General features: G+C 51.2%; 1 protein-coding gene and 1 long non-coding RNA gene across 7 annotated transcripts in view; one reads left to right on the top strand and one right to left on the bottom strand.

Annotated features, from left to right (window-relative positions):
* Positions 1 to 19,263, top strand: part of GNA12 (G protein subunit alpha 12) — a 106,704-nt gene that overhangs the window by 64,501 nt on the left and 22,940 nt on the right. Inside the window, exon 1 of one of the 6 annotated variants that reach the window (XM_085016003.1) lies at positions 15,986 to 16,409. The exons of the other annotated variants lie outside the window; for them this stretch is intronic. Within the exon in view, the coding sequence (XP_084872129.1) occupies positions 16,398 to 16,409 (12 nt within the window). The 5' untranslated portion in view covers positions 15,986 to 16,397. Of the gene's footprint in view, positions 1 to 15,985; positions 16,410 to 19,263 lie in introns of those variants that run through there. 6 annotated transcript variants of the gene reach the window in all.
* LOC146404319 (uncharacterized) overlaps positions 1 to 19,263 on the bottom strand; it is a 22,891-nt gene extending 3,628 nt beyond the window's left edge. Inside the window, exons 1-3 of the long non-coding RNA XR_014839594.1 lie at positions 15,496 to 19,263; positions 2,797 to 15,429; positions 2,157 to 2,303 (exon numbers count right to left, since the gene is read on the bottom strand). This is a non-coding gene — a long non-coding RNA (uncharacterized LOC146404319). The remainder of the gene's footprint in view (positions 1 to 2,156; positions 2,304 to 2,796; positions 15,430 to 15,495) is intronic.

The raw sequence follows: 19,263 nt of genomic DNA, 5'->3' as shown, positions 1-19,263 counted from the left end.
TGTAGAGAATTCTTCAGACTCAGCAACAAAACCATCTGACCCAAACTGAAGCAAAGGACTTGAACCGACCAAAGGAGGAGATACACAAAAGGCCAGTGAGCAAACAGAAAGATGCTCAACATCACTGATTATCAGAGAAGTGCAAACTGAAGCTTCAGTAAGATTCCACCTCATACCCATTAGCATGGGTACAATTTAAAAAGGAGGGGGGGAGTTCCCTTCGTGGCTCAGCAGAAACGAATCTGACTAGTATCCATGAGGACACAGGTTCAATCCCTGGCCTCGCTCAGTGGGTTATGCCTGAGCTATGGTGGCTCAGATCTCGCATGGCTGTGGCTGGCAGGTATAGCTCCAATTCGACCCCTAGCCTGGGAACTTCCATATGCCATAGATGTGGCCCTAAAAAGCAAAAAAAAAAAAAAAAAAAAAGACTGTTGATGAGGATGTAGAGACATTGGAACCCCAGTGCCCTGTTGTGGAATTATACAGTGGTGTGCCAGCTTTGGGAAACAGTATGGCAACACATCAAAAAATTAAAAATAAAATTACCATGTAATCCAGCAGTTCTACTTCTGGAATTGAAAGGATTGAAAGCAGTAGCTTTTTTTTTTTTTTTTTTTTTTTTTTTCCGTCTTTTTGCCATTTCTTGGGCCACTCTCTCTGCACATGGAGGTTCCCAGGCTAGGGGTCAAATTGGAGCTGCAGCCGCCGGCCTAGACCACTGCCACAGCAACATGGGATCCGAGCCACATCTGCAACCTACACCACAGCTCATGGCAACGCCAGATCCTTAACCCACTGAGCAAGGCCAGGGATCAAACCCGCAACCTCATGGTTCCTAGTCGGATTCATTAACCACTGAGCCACGATGGGAACTCCAAAAGCAGCATCTTGAAGAGGTGTCTGCACACCCATGTTTACAGCAGCATCATTCACAGTAGCTAAAGTGTGAAAGCAACCCAGGTGTCCATCAGCAGATAAAAGGATAAGCACAATGCCGTGTATACACACAGTGGAATACTATTCAGCCTTGAAAAGGCAGTCCTGTCACATGCTACAGCAGATGAACCTTAATGATACTATACTAAGTGTTGTAAAGAAGCCAGTCTACAAAAATAAGAAATACTATATGATTCTATTTATATGAAGTACTTAGAATATTCAGAATCACAGAGAGAGAAAATAAAATGGTGGTTGCCAGGGCCTGGAAGCTGGGGAGAATGAAAAGTTAGTGTTTAATGGGTCCAAAGTTTCTGTTTGTCAAGATTAAAAGAACTATGTGGTGGTAATGGTTACAAAGCATTATGAATCTATTTAACACAACTGAACTACATACTTAAAAATGATTAAGATGGTGAATATCATTTTACATCTATTTCACCACAAGAAAAAATTTTAAGCATTTGTATACAAAAGACCGAAAAAGAGTAGGGAAAAAAAAAAAAAAAACAGGAACGACAAAGGAAACGAGTAGAAAATAAAAATAACACACAGGGCAGACGGCAATGCTGCTAGATCAGTCATCCCAGAGCACTGGAGGTCAAACAGCACGCTTGTAAATAACACACGGGTCAAAGAAGGAATCTCAGGAGGAATTTCGACATTTTTTTTGAACTAAATAAAAATGAAAACATGACAACAAAATTTGTGGGGTGCAGCTAAAGCAGGGCTTAGAGGGAAATTTAGATCATTGAGTGATTATAGTAAAAAAGAAGAAAGATCTAAAATGAGTGGTCTAAGTTTTCACTTTAGGAAATTTAGAAGAAGAAGAGCAAATTAACTCCAAAGATAACAAAAGAAAAGAATTAAAGCGAAGAAAACAGAAATCAAGGACCTGGACAACAGGAAATCAATAGAGAAAATCAACAAAACCAAAAATCCGGTGTCTGGAAAAGATGAATAAAACCAATAATCCTCTGACCAGGCCATCTAAGAAAAGAGCATATAAATTACTGATACCGGAGAGCAAAGAGAGGTAATTGCAAGGGTAACTGCAAGGGTAATAAAGGAATAGTAGGAACAACTCGTTGCCCACAGATCTGATGACCTAGACGACGTGAACAAGTCATCGGAAGTCACAACCTGCCCAAATTCACACAAGAAGAAATAGGTGATCTTATCTGTTAAAGAAATGGAATCAATCATTCATAACTTACCCAAACCAAAAGCAGCAGGCCCAGGTAGGTCCACTGGTGAATTCACCAAATATTTAAAGAAGAAGTTACGCCAATCTCTGCGCTCTGTTTTGGGAGACGGGATCAGAGGGAATACTTCCTCACTCATTCTGTGAAGCCAGCACGACCCTAATAGCACAACCAGAAAAGAGAACTAGACAACAGCGTCTCTCACGAAGATTGATGCAAAAGTTCTCAACAAAAGTTAGCAAATCAAATTCAAAAAACATATAAAAAGAATTATACCCCATGACCAAGTGGGCTTTATACCAGGTCTATAAGGCTGCTTCAGTCTTTAAAAAGCAGTGTCATTCATGCCATAACAGAGTAAAAAAGAAAAGTCACGTGATGATTTCAATACCTACAGAAAACGCATTTGACGAAACTCAGTACCATTTGGGATTAAGAACTCTCAGTAAATTCAGAATAGTGGGGAGCTTTTTCAACTTGATAAAGACTCTCTGCCAAAACACCTGTCTCAGGCTTAGGTGTGAGAAACTTGAAGCTTTCCCGTTAAGATCAGGTACGAGGCAAGGATGTCCCCTCTCGCCACTCCTCTTCAGCATTGTACTGGAAACCCATGCCGATGGAGAAAGGCAAGAGGAAGGAGTAAAATTCGTACCGACTGAGAAGGACACAAAGTTGTTGGCAGACGGCGTGATCACCTCGCAGAAAATCCAAAGGAACTGACAAAGAACTCCCAGAGCTAGTAAACAGCGTTAGCGTGGCTGCAAGATGTAAGGTGCGTTTGCGAAATTCAGTTGTTTCCTGTGTATCAGTAAGGAACAGGCGGAATTTTAAATTTAAAGCACAATATCATGTGCCTTCACACCTCCCCAAACGAAGTACTTGGCTGTAAATCTCGGAACACAACATGTACGGGGTCTGTGTGAGGGGAGCTCCCAAACTCAGAAAGAACTAAATGGAGAGATAGTCCAAGTTCACGGTGAGAAGACGCGGTTTCGGCAAGAGGTCGGCTCCCAGCTCGATCTGCAGACTGCGCGTAGTCCCAGTCAGGATCCCAGCGTGTCAGTTATAATGTTCATATGGAGAGACGAGAGACCCCAAATAGGCCTGTCGTACTGAAGGAGGACAACCTTGGACCAGTGACGCTGCCCACCTGGAAGCTAGGGCCTGGAACCCGTTCCCGCAGGGGCAGGGCGAGGCTTCCAAGGAGGGACAGAAGCCGGACAGTGGGGGGGACAGTGGGAGCGAGGAGGGCACATGTGGACATCTTCGAGGCGACGGAATCCCGTTCGTTATCCTGACCATAGCAGTGGCCCCCCGTGTGAGCACATGTCAGAAGTTACCAGATTGTGGGGTTTCTTGTGTGTCCGTTAGACCTTGGTATCATTAAAAAAAAAAAAAAAAAGAGTTCCCCAGGTTTTAGTGGATTCTTTTCCTAACGCCATGCGGAAGTAAGGCAACTTTTTTGAATGTTGCTGGTTGGCTGGTTGGTTGAATGTGTACTGAGTTCTCCAACACCTGGGGTGTGACTTGTTCAAGGGAAGGGGTGGGAAAAGCTGCCTTTTTTTAAAGATGTCCCAGGAACAGTGCCGTCTTCCTGAGTCACAGCTGTCATTCCAGAGATTTCTCCACAGGGTCGGGGTCCTCCGAGGGTCCTCCACGACCCCCCCCCAACACCAACCTCCCCTCCCTGCACCGTGCTGGTCCTGATAACTGTCTGGCCCCCGGAGGCCAGTTTGTTGTATGCCTTGATTTAAATAGCACGTTTAAGTGTTCCAGAAGGCTGATTTATATAGTCCTTTCCAAGTTGACATCTGCTGTGTACATAAAACATGCCGGTGAGAGGAGTCTGCCGGATGTGTTTACCAAACAAGCTCCTCGAAAGATCTCCTCCTGGATGGATGGAAGCAATCCTGACACCTGCTGCAGAATTTGTTCTTCGAGTGGGAAGCAGGGTACAGAAGTTGAAGCGTTTGGCCATTGGAAAGATGTGATTATCTGGACTTTTTTTTTTTTTTTTCCTTTTATGGAAAATGACAAAACATATCTTGGGAACATAGAAGGCAAAGGTATTTTATCAGGCGAGATTGGAGGATCCTCGAGGGAGAGAGAAACCGTGGGTTATAAACCAGCAGCCCCACCTTGGTGCAGTTGCGTTGAACCACACTCAGCAGTCGGCTTGGTTGTAGTTGGGCGGCTCTTAGGCACCTGGGATGTTGTTGTTTTGTGTTTGTGTGGAAAGCTGAATGAGATGCACTTTGTACGTTGAAGGGTCCTGAGCTCGGCCCCTTGGGTTCTTTTCTTTGGTTTCAGCGATTTGCTTCCCTGGTTCCGTTGCCTGCGCATCTCCTTTGGCAGGAAATCACGCGAGCCTGACGCTGGCTCCGTCTCTATCCCTTCAGTCGTAAAGCGTCGCAGGGTGTCGCAGTGACAGCCTGACGTGCAGGCAGGCAACAGCAGAGGAGCAAGGCTGCCACGATGCTGGCCTGTCATCATCCCGCGTGGAGGTAGCGACCAGCGCGCATGCCGGTGGCTCTCAGGTACTCGAGGAAATCGGGCTCTGCCACCTCCTGCCGACTCCAGGGCGGCCGCTCTGCTCCGCAGCAGAGCCCTGCTCAAGTGTTCGCACTCGGTGTGGCTGTAGAGGTTGTGGAGCCCAGGTATCTACATGTAAAGTTCAGGGGACCATGTGACTTGATACAAAAACCAGGGCATCTTTGGAGCTCCTGTCCTGGCTCAGCAGAAATGCATCTGACGAGGAACCATGAGGATGCAGGTTCGATCCCTGGCCTCCCTCTGTGGGTTCAGGATCTGGTGTTGCCATGCGCTGTGGTGTAGTCGCAGACACGGCTCGGATCTGGTTGTGGTGGAGGCCGGCGGCTACGACTCCGATTCGACCCCTAGCCTGCGAACCTCCATGTGCCGCAGGTGCGGCCCTAAAAAGGAAAGACAAGGGGGTGGGGGGGGCATTTGTGCGTGAAAAGAAACCCTAGTGACGGTTTTACTAGGACAATAGGCTTAGACTCTGCAGGGCAAACTCTGATGTGTGTGTATATATGTGGTTGTCTTACTTCTACCATAGCAGTGAACTTCCGTCAGCTGCACTTGGGACTTGATTTGTAGCTATCTGTATACTTTAATTACGTTGGAAACTTATTTTTCCTCACCACACTAAGCTGTGCTATAGCTTGAATTGAATCTTAACTCTGCATGTCACTATTTTTACTCTTTTAATTATATATATATTTTTTTGTTTTTTTTTTTTTACTTCACAGAAGTGAAGCATATATGAAAAAGTGCTTAACCCCTCCATCCTCCGTTATCAGGAAAAACTCAGACTTAAAAACTAATGCAATACTACTTTTCACTCATCAGATGGGAAGAAAAAGTAGGGCTGATGATACGACCATAGTAAGCGCTTGAGGAAGTAAACCTTTGTTCACTGGGCTGTAAATTGGTACAGCCTTTGTGGGGGACCGTCTGCCAGACCGTTGCAAGTTCAGTGTACCCACCCTTTGCGTAAGCGGTTCTCTGTGCAGGAGTTGAGCTCGGAGACCTAGGTACACACGCCCCGGGGCAGGGGGTGGGTCCCGCGGCGTGGACCTGAGCAGCAGAGACTGCAGCGTCATGAACGTCCCCTCGTGGTCCTGCGAGAGTCGAAGATGTGTGTCCATACTTGAGGGTCCTGGGTGGTCCCTAGAGGCCATGGAGATTCCCGTCTCGGAGCCAAGGTGGGTGTAAAACCAAGTGCCAAATAGTGTGTGGCCTTCGATCCCGTTTCTGCAAAACCAGACAGATGGTAAACCTGGGAGTTTCCGTATACGCGTGTGCATTTGTGTTTAACACAGATGTCAAAGGATGGACACGGGAGTGACAGCAGTGACTCACAGTTTCGGAGATGCGTGTGGACTGTCCTTTATCCATCCATGCTTTAAAAGCCGTTCTACCTGAGAAGTGTATTCATCTTTTACCTCCGTTTTACCAATGAATGGATTTTTTAAAATGTGACTAACTGAGTAACAGTATCGGGAGAGAAAGGAGTCAGCATCCGCATTTGGTTTCATTCTAATCTTATTCGGGCTGCATCTTACGCCCTTGATTTTTGTTTTGTTTTGTTTTTTTGGTTTTTTGGTTTTTTTGGCCACCCCCCTGGCGTGTGACAGTTCCAGGGCCAGAGACGGAACCCACACCGCAGATGTGACTTGCGCCACCGCTGGAGCAATGTCAGATCCTTACCCACTGCACCAATCGAGAACATCCTACCTCCGTGATTTTTAAGGGCAACTCTCAGGACTCCAGGATGTCTGCGTTTGGAGCGGTTCTCTGGTGTACTGGCTGTTTCACCGAGTTCCCTCTGCACTAGAGAAATACCAGGAAAACCGCAGCCTGCTAAGGCAGGACCTAAGAAGGGAGCTTATATTTGTTACCTCAAATGACAGTGAGGCTGAAAGATACAGGTGTGAATTAGTAATTCCTTAGCCACTAAATTTATTTATTCAAACTTAGAAAGTGGAAACCTTTCTGATAACTTGTTTGGCAGCAAACGCCGACCTGTCGACGCTGGTAAGTAAGGTGGCACAGCGTGACCTTACTTACCTCTGGGCATTCGTAGTCTCCCTCCCCTGCTGGTGTAAGTGTGTGTGTGTGTGTGTGTGTGTGTGTGTGTGAGTGTGTGTGTTACTGATGAGAATGTTCATGCAGAAATATTAGCATCTTCTATTATGAGTGGCTACCCTAAATCGCTGCTGGCAATACTTTGTAGTGTATGGGTTATTACCATAATACTTGACAAAATCTGAAATTTCAAAATACATTTATCTAGTCCTAAGGGTTTCAAATGAAGAAGTGAAAAAGTAAAAAAAAAAAAAAATTTTTTTTGAGGAGTTCCTGTCATGGCTCAGTGGTTAGAGAAACCGACTAGTATCCATGAGGTTGCGGGTTCGATCCCTGGCCTCGCTCAGCGGGTTCAGGACCCAGCATTGCCGTGAGCTGTGGTGTAGGTCGCAGACGCAGCTCTGATGCTGCGTGGCTGTGGCTGTGGCCTAGGCCAGCGGCTACAGCTCTGATTTGATCCCTAGCCTGGGAACCTCCATACGCTGCAGGTGCAGCCCTACAAAGACAGAAAAACCAAAAAAAGAAAAAGAAAAAAAGCCAGCCAAGAGTTAGTTTTGACTCCTAAAAAGACTGGGAGATATTTGTTCTCATGTGCGTGAGAAGCTTTTATAAAAGGCACTCCTTTCATCAATGGTCACAATTGCGAAACACTAGAAATACCCTAAATGGCTATTGAGAGGCACAGATATATTTTTGTACATATATTCAATTGAATGCTATATAGAATTTTTTTTAAATATGGACTCTTATGATACACGTAAAATGTAACTCAAAATGGATCAAAAAACTGAACCTAAGACCTAGAACAATAAAACTCTTAGAGGAAAATCGGTGGAGAAGCTTTATGACATTGGACTTGGCAACGATTTCTTGAACATGACCCTAAAAGCGCCAGAAACAAAAGCAAGACTAGGTAAAGAGAACTACATCAAATTTAAAAAACTTTTGTGCCTCAAAGGGACACAGTCAACAGAATGAAAAGGCAACCCACAGAATGGGAGGAAATATTTGCAAATCCCATAGCTCATAAAAGTTAATACCTAAAATATATTTTTTAAAAACTCCTATAACTCAACAACAACAAAAAAAAATCAAATAACTCCTGTTTTTAAATTAACAAAGGATGCAATTAGATATTTCTCCAAAGATGATGTACAGAAGTGGTCAACATATGAAAAATGCTCACCATCTCTAATTATGGGAGAAATGTAAGTCAAACCCACAGTGAGGTAGCATCTTTTACATCCATTAGGATGGCTGCTATTTTTTTTTTTTTAAGAAAAAAATAACAAGCGTGGATGAGAATGTAGAGAAACTGGAATCTGTGCAGTGTCGGCAGGAATTTAAAATGGTGCACTTACCCGCATGTTCACTGCTATTCACAATAGCCAGGACATGGAAACAACCCAAATGTCCATCGACAGAGGATTGGATTCGGAAGAGGTGGTATATATACACAATGGAATACTACTCAGCCATAAAAAAGAATGACATAATGCCATTTGCAGCAACATGGGTGGAACTAGAGACTCTCATCCTGAGTGAAATGAGCCAGAAAGACAAAGACAAATACCATATGATATCACTTATAACTGGAATCTAATATCCAGCACAAATGAACATCTCCTCAGAAAGAAAATCATGGACTTGGAGAAGAGACTTGTGGCTGCCTGATGGGAGAGGGAGGGAGTGAGAGGGATCGGGAGCTTGGGCTTATCAGACACAACTTAGAATAGATTTACAAGGAGATCCTGCTGAATAGCATTGAGAACTTTGTCTAGATACTCATGTTGCAACAGAACAAAGGGTGGGGGAAAAAATGTAATGTATACATGTAAGGATAACCTGACCCCCTTGCTGTACAGTGGGAAAATAAAAAAATTATAAAAAAAAAAATAAAATGGTGCACTTGCTGTGGAAACCAGCATGAACTGCCCTCCAAAAATTAAAAATGAGAACCACAGTAGGATCCAGTGATAGCACTTCTGCCCATATTGGAAACACAGGCAGAAGGCGGGAAGTAGATTCTCAGATTTGCACGCCCCTGTTGCTATCAGCGCTGCAATAGCCAAGAGGTGGAAGCAACCCAGGTGTCCATCCACAATGATGGATAAACACAGTGCGGTCCATCCAGAGCGTGGAACATGATACAGCCTCAGAAAGGAAGGGCATTCTGCCACATGCCACACCTGAGATGGCCCGTCACGACATCATGTCACCTGGCATAAGCCGGTCCCAAAGAGACCACGACATTTCACTCACATGCGATCTCTGAGGTAGACTCGCAGAAACAGAAAGCAGCCTGCCCAGAGCTGGGGCAGGCACGGGGGTCGTTGAATGGACAGGGTTTCCAGTTTTCAGGATGAAAATATCCTGGAGGTCCGTCCGACAGTGTGAATAGACTCAGCGCTGCGAACCCTCGCCTGAGGATGGAGAGGGTCGGGTGCCGTGTTTTGGAGCGCTCAGAGGCACTGGATGCCCGTGTGTGGAACTGTGCCACGGAGCACGCACCATACGTGGCTGTGCGTGAAGACAGGGTAGGCGCTCCACCCCGCGGGCGAGTCTCTTCGCCTTTACTGAGCTCCCGGGTTGAGTGAGCACCCGCTGCTCCCGGCTCTTGTGTTCATTTAGCAAAAGCTTAGCGCTCTGCCCTCAGCCTGGCAAACCGGCTGCTGCTCTTCCCCTAAATTTTAATGAAAGCGATTCTAAAGGCCAAGGATTCAAATCGGGGGAGTCTGTCGGGGTTCCTGGGACCATACGTCCCTACCCTTTAAGAACAGCGTTTCCTCTCCTTCCTGTCACGGATGATGACTTTTCACCACCCAGAGTGTCGTGGGATTCCCTCCACACGGAGCAGTCGGCCTGCGCAGGAGCGTTTTGAATAGTTCGTGCTTCCTCCGGGCCCCAAGGGTTTCGCTCTCAAAGAGGGTGGGCCCGAAGCAAGTCCAGCTGCCATTCATCTCTGCAGCCCCTTCAGGACTCGCTGGCAGGAGTGAGAGAGGACAGGACGCTCAGGTGCCGCCCCGGGACCAGGGCCGTTTACCCTGCTCCCCCCCAGATCCAGAGACCCTCGGAAAACTCAAACGCATGCACCTGCAGCCCCAGCCCGGAGAACCAACAGGCGCAGCTTTGATTAAACTGGCTGGTAGGCGCTGCCTTAGCAATGGTTTGGGTTTCTCTCGCTCAAGGAAGCGTGTCGGAATGGAAATCTTGTAAATTTTTTGGAAATTTTTTTAAAGTTCGCAGTTAAGGCAAATGCTTGAGTGAAAAGAGATTCTTTAGCATGAGATAAATGAAAGTATGAATGTATATCCCTAAACTGTGGTAGAGAAAATCATTCATTTATTAGGAGCCAAAGCTGATGTCCAGATGCCAACAGAGAGGAGTCTGGATTATGAAATAAAAGTGAGCTTCCCCGTGACATTAACAGATAAGCTGATTGTTACTGGAGTGGTTTGGAGGATTCAAATCGTCGAACAAACAAACTTCATACGGAATCTCAGCTGCAGTCTGCTCAGCAGATTCCCGGGAACATGACTTAGGGACCCGTGAATAACAAATAACAAGCCAGAGGGGCTGTGAGTGCAGCAGCCTTCTGGAGACAGAAGATGCAGGCAGTCATCCTTGGGGGGCTCTGGGCCCCTTCTCCTAACATGCTTGTGGGGCAGTCAGTGACCCGGCAGACCAGGCGGCTTCTGGGAGTCCCTAAAACAGCCCCTCTGCAGAGGGCCCGGTCTGATGCTCCTACCTGTGCAGGAGGAGCTCTCAGAGCCGACCAGGTAGCTGTTTCACTGGCCAACTTTCTCAGGTATTGTTAACTGCTTCCTCAGATAGCACTGGTGCTCGTGTTTACAAGCACAAAATTAGGCTTTTTTGGTTTTTCAGCTTTCTGTTTTGACATAATTTTGAACTTAGAGAAAAGTTGCAGGAGGAGTGCTAAGACCTCCAGGCATTTTCTCTCCCTCCCTGCTCCCTATGCTTTTTTTTTCCCTTGAATGCTCTTTTCTAAAATCCTCGCTATCCCTCTGCCTCCGTCAACGTTGTAAGACGTGGGCCTCCTGACATATGTCCATTCAGGTACCAGAGTGTTTTAATACATTATAAGGATAATGATTTTTCTCCCTTTTGTCATAAGGACGCACGGTTCTAAAGAAGGGCTTTTTTGCTCCTTTTTGAAAGAGGTACAATTTTCGGCTTCTGTGAAGGACGATTTTGACAGTAAATAAATGTGAGAAAAATAGGTCAAACGCAGCTACGCAGGCTGTGGCGGCGCCGCTGCTGGGGCGCTGGGCCCCGGAGGGAGGGCGGTTTGCCTCCTCCCGGGGCCTCTCCTGGGACTGCGGAGAGGGGGTGCTTTGGGCATCCCCAGACTAGACGGGAAACCCAGAACAGAAGTCCGCTTTCGCCTCTCTCTTTTAGGGGGTTCGCAGAGGCCCGCAGTTGCGTCTGCGCAGGAGGGAACGTCAGCCTCGAACTCTCCGGGGGCCCGGCACCCGCCCCCTCCGCGCCTGCGCCCCACGCGAGGCAGCGGCTCGAACGTTAGCTGGCGTTCCCCTCGGGGATGTGCGCTTCCTCGTCCTCGACCTGCGGGGTCTGCTGACCTTCCTGCCGCTGTTGTGTTCAATAGCTGTGGTTTCCTAAAGAGGAACACAGCGCCGTCACACACACACTTTGTAACTGGAGCGGCACCTGCGCTGGAAACGGCAAGCCCCCGACCTGGTTCTTAGACGTGCTCGGCGTCCCCTGCGCGGGTGGTGTTCGAGGGAGAGGATCAGTGCTCCGCGGGAGCCCGGAGCGCTCCTGAGTAAACACCTGGATACATCGTATGCGGCGTTTTGAAAGTGTGCACACGCAGCACTTTTCGTAAACCTAGCAGGCCGCGCGGCGTCCCCTGGGCCAGTTGCGGGGCATGTCCACGGCCGGTTCACACTTCGCCTGGGTCCCCAGCCCCGCCGCCTCCCATCCACCCTCCCTCCGCGGAGACGTCCTGGCTCGTCCGCGGCTGGGCCCGTGTGCCGGGCTTCTCTCCCTCGGCCTGTTGTGTTCGAGGTTCCTTCCCCTGCAGCCTGCATCCGGCCTTCCTTCCTGCGCGGCACCGGGTGGAACTCCCTTATGTGGCCGAACACGTCCTCGGCTGCTCACCAGCTGCGGGCTGGGCCCTGGGGTCGCGCTCCACTCGGGCTGCAGCACAGCGCCGCTGTGACCCCTCACGCACCTTCCTTAGGGAACTAAAACCGTGCTGATGCTGTGTACAGGAGGGCTGAAACTGCTCTGCCGGGGTGCTCTTCGCTGTCGGTGATAATTTCCTGTCCCCTGCCTTTCCTTCTCACCCAGCTTGACCCGGACTTTAGGGTCTCTTCAAGGAGGAGCGTTTGATGCCTGTTCTGCTGAGAGTGGAGGCTGGGTCCCTCCTCCCGGGCGACCCTGAGAGACAGGTTCCCATGTCCTGTTTCAGCCTCACCTGAGGCTCGGCCCCAGGAGCGGCTTTTTGGAGGGGGGTCGTCGGAATCTATGCTTTGGCTTCTCAGTGAATGTTCGCTTTGAGAAAGGAACGTTCTCTCCCAGTCTCGGGGCCAGATGTGATAATACATCGTGTCTTTAAAAAGCAAGATTTTGTGAGCTAACCCTTCACTCCTCCCTCTTATTTACTGAACTTAATTTTTTTTTTTTTTTTTTTTTGGAAATATCAAGCAAAATTCCCCGTTTGGGAAGGTGGAACATGTTGTTTTGAGAAGCAGTTTACTGACAGCTTTCAAATGTCCCCTTTGTCCAGGAGGCTCCCGCAGCTCAGGCTGTGGGTGGCTTACGTGTTGTTTGGCTCTGCTCCTGAACAGCCCCCTGATGTTGTTCTAAGGAGGAACCCCGAAAGTGGCCCGGATTGGGGCTTCCGAGGGAGCACCCGCTGTGACGTGGCCCTTGGCTCCTCAAGCCCAAGGCCCAGGTCTTCTCGGGCTGTCTCTGGTTCACGAAGGAAGAAAGCTGACGGGATATTGAGGCCACATCCCGTTGTTCACTGCAGAGGCGAGACGAGGAGCCGACCGGGAATCCTCGTTACGGGCCGAGGTGGGCTCCCGGCGCGCCTGGCAGTTGGCTTCCTGGGAGTAATTTGACGAGACTCGTCTGCCTGGCACGGCGTGTTCCTCCCCTGGACGGTTCTGACCTGCCAGTCTTGTACCGAACTGTCTCCTTTGGTGACCAGCCAGGGCCGAGGCGGTCCTGACCGCCTCCTTCGGCGGATTCGTTTTGTGCCATAACCCTTTTTAAGGCAGAGGTCTACTCGTGGGATTTTTTTTTTTTTTTTTCGGTTAATTAAGAGGAGTCTGTGAAAATGCTGGATTTTGAAGCCCCGTGGGATGATCCAGGGATAAATCCAACCCAGGTGCCCGTCGGTGCGCGCCTCCAGCTTTCTCCTTGCTGATGCGTCTCCTTAGGAAGCATACATGTTTTCCGTGACAGCTCTCTGCAGGTGCTGTGCGTCCTGGGGAAATTCTTTCTTGTCTTGAGCTGGCTCTAGATCATGAGGCCACGTCGAGTCGAAAACAGGTCAGGACCGCCTGCAGAACCTCCTCCCACTCGGCAGACAGGCCCTGCGGCCGAGGCCGGGGCACTGCGGGCAGCCGTGTCCAGCGGGCTGTTTGCTGGGATGGTTGGCAAGGCCGGAGGAAGAAACTGCGCCGGCCTCGGCATCGGCCCTGCCCCTCGAAGCAAACGAATGCAGGTGCTGAGCGTGGGCTGGCGCTCACCCCGCCGCAGGGTGACTCCGTCTCACCTCCCTCGGCTCCTGTCGCACCGTGTGGGTTTGGGGACTGACGTTTCTCCCAGGAATCCGTCGCCTGTGGCCTTTCTACCCCTCTGTGTTCTGTGGGGGCTTCTCTGGGGCATGAGATCCCGCCGGCTTCTTGGCAGCAGAGACTCGGGGAAGTGGGTGTGGGCGGGCGGGCCGAGGGGCCCCTGGCGCGGGCTGGAGGCCCGGCCGCTGCTGAGTCAGTGGTCCCGTGGCCTGGGCGCGCCCGACCCTCCGCCTGCAGGCCCGTCAGCCCGGACGCGGCACAAGGGCCCTTTGTGCAGAGCTGCCCGGCGCCGGGAGCGTCTGGGGCTCCCTGCCTTTGGCCTCCCGTCCTCCCCGCGGCCGCAGCCCCGCGGCCCTGAGCAGAGGCTGCCTTTTCTTGCTTCAGGGAGCCAAGCTGCGAGCCCGCCCATGAGTCAGGGCTTGGCAGACAGAGGGCTGCTTTGAGCCTCGTCCCCCGCTTTGTTCGGCCGCGCTGGGGGAGGCCGTGGCGGGGGAGCATCCCGCTCGGGCTCTCCTGCTCCTCCCCGGCTCGGGGTGGGGGTCCCCGGGCCTCCCCCTCGCGCCGTCCCGCTGCCTCTGCTCCCTCTCCTCCGTCAGGTCAGGCAGGGACTCCTCCCCGTGTTCCTGTCTGTTGACTGGGCTCCTGGGACGGGCCCTCGCGCTTCCACCTCTGGAGGGGGCGGGTGGGCTCGGGGGGCCCGTCGCAGCTCAGCCCTGCACGCCGGCTGCCGGGAGCTTGGCCTTGGCGCTGAGCGGCCTCTGGCCTCTGGCCGGTGAACTTCGGAGGTTTGGTTTCCTCACCTGGGGAGCAGGAGTGGTCAGACTGCGTCTGGCTGAACTGAGATGATGTACGGGGCGTGCGTGGCACAGTGCGGCCCGAGACACTTGCGGGCGAGGTTGTCCAGGTGGGTGAGCGGTCTCTGCCCGTCGTGCCTGTTCGTGAGTCGTGTGCCTGTGAGCAGCTCCTCACCAGGCACCCGGCTAGGCCCTGACTCCTCCCAGAAGTGAAGCCTGTGCTCGCCCCCTCGACCTCGGGCAGAGCTTCTCGCTGTTTGAATCCGGACTCCCAGGTGTCCTGACTTCTCATGTTTCTCCACGGCTCTGCGGTTCCCTCAGGGGCTGGAGGTAGGGCTGGTGGCTGTGGTCAGGTGGCGGGGGGCCCCAGCCTCTGCAGGGCTCTGGTCACAGCCGTGATGCTGGGCAGCTGGACAGGGCTGCTTGTCTCCTGTCGCGGCATTTGGCTGGTGCGACAGATGGGACGAGGTGCAGTGGTTGGGGCTTGAATTTTAAGTCGTCAGCCACCCCAAGACGTACACGCGTAGTTGCTGTTCACATTTTTTAATTACAGCTGAGCTCGTGATCAGTCTGTCTTCCAGGAGTGTGTTTTTGCAACTGTTCATGATTTTTTTTTCAAGTTCAAGTACATGTGAGAGAAGAGCCAGCAGCTGGCCGACTGCACACCCAGTGAAACATTGCTGAGTAGAGGGTCGAGAGACGGGCTCTGGAAGCGTGTCCTTGCGAAGGGGGAACTGTCTGTCCTTAGACGCTAAACAGAGGAGCTCGAAACGGTTCTGGAGGACAACACGGTCGGCTCCACCAGCTCCAGGGGAGGGTGCGGCTCTTTAAACCTTGTCTTTCTCACACCATCGGGCAAAGCGACGTTTACTCGGTTTTCTGCTTTTCCTTGGCTTCTTGTCCTCGGACTCTGTCACCAGGTCAGCTGTCCTTACAGCCCCTGTTCAAGTAGTAGCTCCCGTCTGAGAGCCCCCCGGGGCTGGGGCGCCCAGAGCTGACCTCCACGGCGAAGCCCGCATGCTGGGACTGGAGCCACGGGATCTGGGACTGGAGCCTCGGGAGCTGGGACTGGAGCCTCGGGAGCTGGGACTGTGGAAGCTCGGGAGCTGGGACTGGAGCCTCGGGAGCTGGGACTGGAGCCTCGGGAGCTGGGACTGTGGAAGCTCAGGAGCTGGGACTGGAGCCTTGGGAGGTGGGACTGGAGCCTCGGGAGCTGGGACTGGAGCCTCGGGAACTGGGACTGGAGCCTCGGGAGCTGGGACTGTGGAAGTTCGGGAGCTGGGGCTGGAGCCTCGGGAGCTGGGGCTGGAACCTGGGGTGAACACTCGTACAGGCCGTCGTTCCTCTTCCCTGGGAATAGCTCGAAGAGGATTCCCACGGTTGAGATCCAGGTGCTGCAGTAAACGGGGTGGGTTTTGTGAGGCCTATGCTGTGTTTGTAAACGTTCCTGTTTGGGGTCAGAAATAACCAGCTATCCCAGGAAGCAACCCGGACCGTGAGGGCCGACCGGCCGACCTTGGACAGGATGGAATGAGCTGGAGAGGTGGCCCACCCCTTCCAGGGGAGGGGTCCGACGGCCGCTCTGCACGGATTCTTCCAGCCAGTGCCAGGGCAGCCCCACCAGCAAAGACCTCGGGACGTCCCAGGAGGAAAGATTAGCATTTGGTGGCTAAACTTAGCTCCCTGGATAAGCTGCCTGTAGAAGGAAGTGAAGACGGACTTGGAGGGAGGGGGTTGGGGAGACTTAAAGGGACAGGGACAGGTTTGAAAAGATGGTGGTGGTGGGACTAGTGGAATGTGGGGTGTGTGTGCGGATGGGCCCTCCCAGGCCCGTGGGCACTGATCTGCCAGAGCAGAGGATACCCTGTGCCCGGAACTAAGGGAAACTGTGGTGTGGCCGTCCGGGTGGAAAGGCAGTTTTGGTTCTTCAGTGCATCTCGAGTGTGGGAAAGCCTCGGAGGCCTGATTCCGCCGAGGTATCAGCCCTCGTGATGAGCGCCCTGAGCCCGCTGCTGGGGTGACCGGGATACTGAGGACTGGATTGGCAGTCGGCCTGCATGGCCTGCGTGGTACGAGTCACCCCCTCCTTGGGGGAATCCTGAATAAAGAAAGGTTTTCCTTTCTCAGCCGAGGAGCCCCCTTACGTACTGCTAACAGAGGCCTTTCTTTTTGACTTCAGGTTCCTCAGCCTCAAAGTGCCAGGCGCTTTTCTCTTTTGTTAAATAATTTTAAAATTGAGTGTCTGTGTGGTTTGTGTGAATGTGTCGTCATAGCACAAAGCCACTGGTGGCAGTCGGGTGTGGGAGAAGGGGTGGTGGAAAGAAAGGAGCCCCAGTCACGGGTCTTTGCAGAAAGTGCTCGGAAGATCATATTTAATGCGATCTGCACACGTTTCTGAAACGCTGCTTGGAGAGAGGAGCCTGGCCTCAAGAGTCGTTTCGTAATGTGATGCCCTTTACTGTCTCTGTCGTGCTCTTTTTAAAAATTAGAACATATATAAATGTTCGTTACATCCTGCATGACTGCAGAAGAGGGTCTGAAACCACGAGGGTGCGGCTGAAATAATCACAAGCCAAGACTGTGTCTGCACATTCAGACAGGCTCAGAGCAGGAACACCAGCGGTGGCTCGTAAACCCCCGTCACCCCGCCGCAGCCTAACCACCCTTCCGGCGTGGGCTCCTTCTCCCTGTCCTCCTCTTTGTATTTTTACCACCTCCGTTTCCCTGAGGAGGACGGAGGAACCTGGGACTTCCGTGGCCCAGGTTCCATAAACCCCTTGTCTCCGTTTTCTCGTCTGTGCAGGGGGGTGACAGTCGGCTCCCTCCCGCGCCCCGCGGGGACTCAGGGGACTGACGCGTGAAGGGCGCCAGGAGCGGGGCCTGACCCTCAGGGAGCAGCGGGTGTGCTGTAGCTACTGCAGCGATCGCGGGATCAGCCTGGGTCGAAGCTTCCTGGGAGTAAGGACTGCTGCCCACCTCCTACGGTCGCCTGTCTCTCGAGCTCCCCGGTCTCTGGAGAGTCCCCGTGTTGACGCCCCGCGGGGGTGGTCCTCGCCCCTTCGGGGCCCTGTGGCTTTCCGCCCTAAAGACAATGCTAGACGGACGCCCGCGGGAACGCCGCCGCTCAGCGCCTCCTGGCTGCTGCTGGCTGCTGCCCTGCCCCAGCGTGGTCCAGGGCAGGGGTTCTCGGCGTGCGAGACCCTTGCAAGGGCTCCACAAGGTCAAAGCTGCTCTCATTGCCCCTTTCCCCAGAGCTACAGAGGGGTTTTCCGGAGGCCACGCGACAGGACGTTGTAATCACTGGTGGCTGACTCGGTATACGCGCGTTATGCCTGTATTTTTCAGTTTTCTCGGCTTTAATTTCTAATGTGGTAAATATTGATAGTTTGGGAGCTGCTGGATCGTGGAGGCTTGCTTGCTTTCTGTTATTTGAATAGCTCAGGAAGAACACAGGGGCTTTCCATAAAAAGCCCGAGGAAACCAGAGTCTGACTCATCCCATTTGTTTTGCGTTAGCTAATGACTAATGCCTAAAGCCAGAGATTTCTTCAGATATTTACTAGGTTTCTAATGCTTCTCTTCTATGTTCATCAGGCTGTTCTATTGGAAAGAGGAGGAAGAATCATTTCTTACTGTCATTCTGATGGGGGTGAGAGGCAAGCTTTTCTAAAGAGAGGTCAGGAATTCACTGGCCTTCTTAAAGGACACACTGTCTAAGATCACAGCGAAAGTCAGCTTTGGAAAAATATGCATCTTTAATGCAAGCAGACTTCCAAGTGAAAATGACCTTTTCTCCTACGGTTCATGGGGTTTTGCCCTAAGAAAGTGATGGGTTTAATTGCTAGGTTATTCGTATTACAGTGCCGCAATGTGACACAGCAGCTGAGAATGTGCTGCCTCATACTGCAAACCAGGCAGCAGTCCTGCTGCCCAGAGTTCATGGGGTCCCCTGCCAAGGGTCCCCCAGGCTGAGTTCAAGGTGTCAGTGGGCTTTTCCAGCCCACCTGTCTTTGGCAGGATTCATTTCCTTGCCGTTGCTTGACTGAGATCTCCAGGGCCGGGACCACTCCCAGCTGCCCGGGGCTGCCCTCAGCTCCCTGCCACTCGGCCCCCTCCTCTCATAGCAGCAGGGCCGGCTGCTTGCTTCTAGGCCAGCAGCAAGGCCTCCTCAAAAGGCCCTCCTCCTTAGATCAGGTCCACCCATCGTCAGAGCTCGAAGCAGCCTAATCACAGGCTGCCCCATCCTATCCACAGGCTCCTCCCACACTCAGGGCCTGCGTCCTAGAGGCTCATCTTCAGCGTTCTGCCAGCACGGCGAGCGTTTCCTAACCCAAGGCCACAAAGATCGGCATCTATGTTTTTTCAAGTCTGTAGTTTTTAGTGTTTACTAGGTAAAAGTTTAGATCGGATCCATTTTTACACGTGATGGGGATGGTCTGTGTCCTGTACTCCCATCCACATCACCAGTTTTCTAGCACCATCCGTAGAGAAGACTTTGCTTTGCCTCCACTGAGTCGCCTTGACAACTTTCTTTTTTTTTCAAAAATCGGTTGTCCACTCATGTGTTCAGTTAATTATAAGCCTCCTCTTTCACCAACACCAAATTCTCTTTTGCTCTTACTTTATAGGAAGTCTTAAAATCAGGCATTGTAAGAACATTTTGCTTTTATAAAATTAGTTACTTGGTCATTTTCTAAAAAGATGTTTTTAAAAGGAGCTTGTCAATTTCTACCAAAAAAAAAAAAAAAAGAAAGAAAGAAAAAAGCCTGTTGGGATTTTTATTGGGGTTGTATTGAGTCTATAGGTCCATTTGGGAAGAATTGACATCTTTTTTTTTTTTTTTTTTTTGTCTTTTTGCCATTTCTTGGGCTGCTCCCACAGCATATGGAGGTTCCATGGCTAGGGGTCTAATCGGAGCTGTAGC

Source organism: Sus scrofa, chromosome 3, assembly GCF_054392235.1.
Source record: "Sus scrofa isolate SSC_HxYL_T2T_F1_AM1 chromosome 3, Sscrofa_HxYL_maternal_Yorkshire_Landrace_v2.0, whole genome shotgun sequence".
Lineage (NCBI taxonomy): Eukaryota > Metazoa > Chordata > Mammalia > Artiodactyla > Suidae > Sus > Sus scrofa.
Note: the sequence above shows the minus strand (reverse complement) of the source record. Positions and strands in the feature narration are given on the sequence as shown.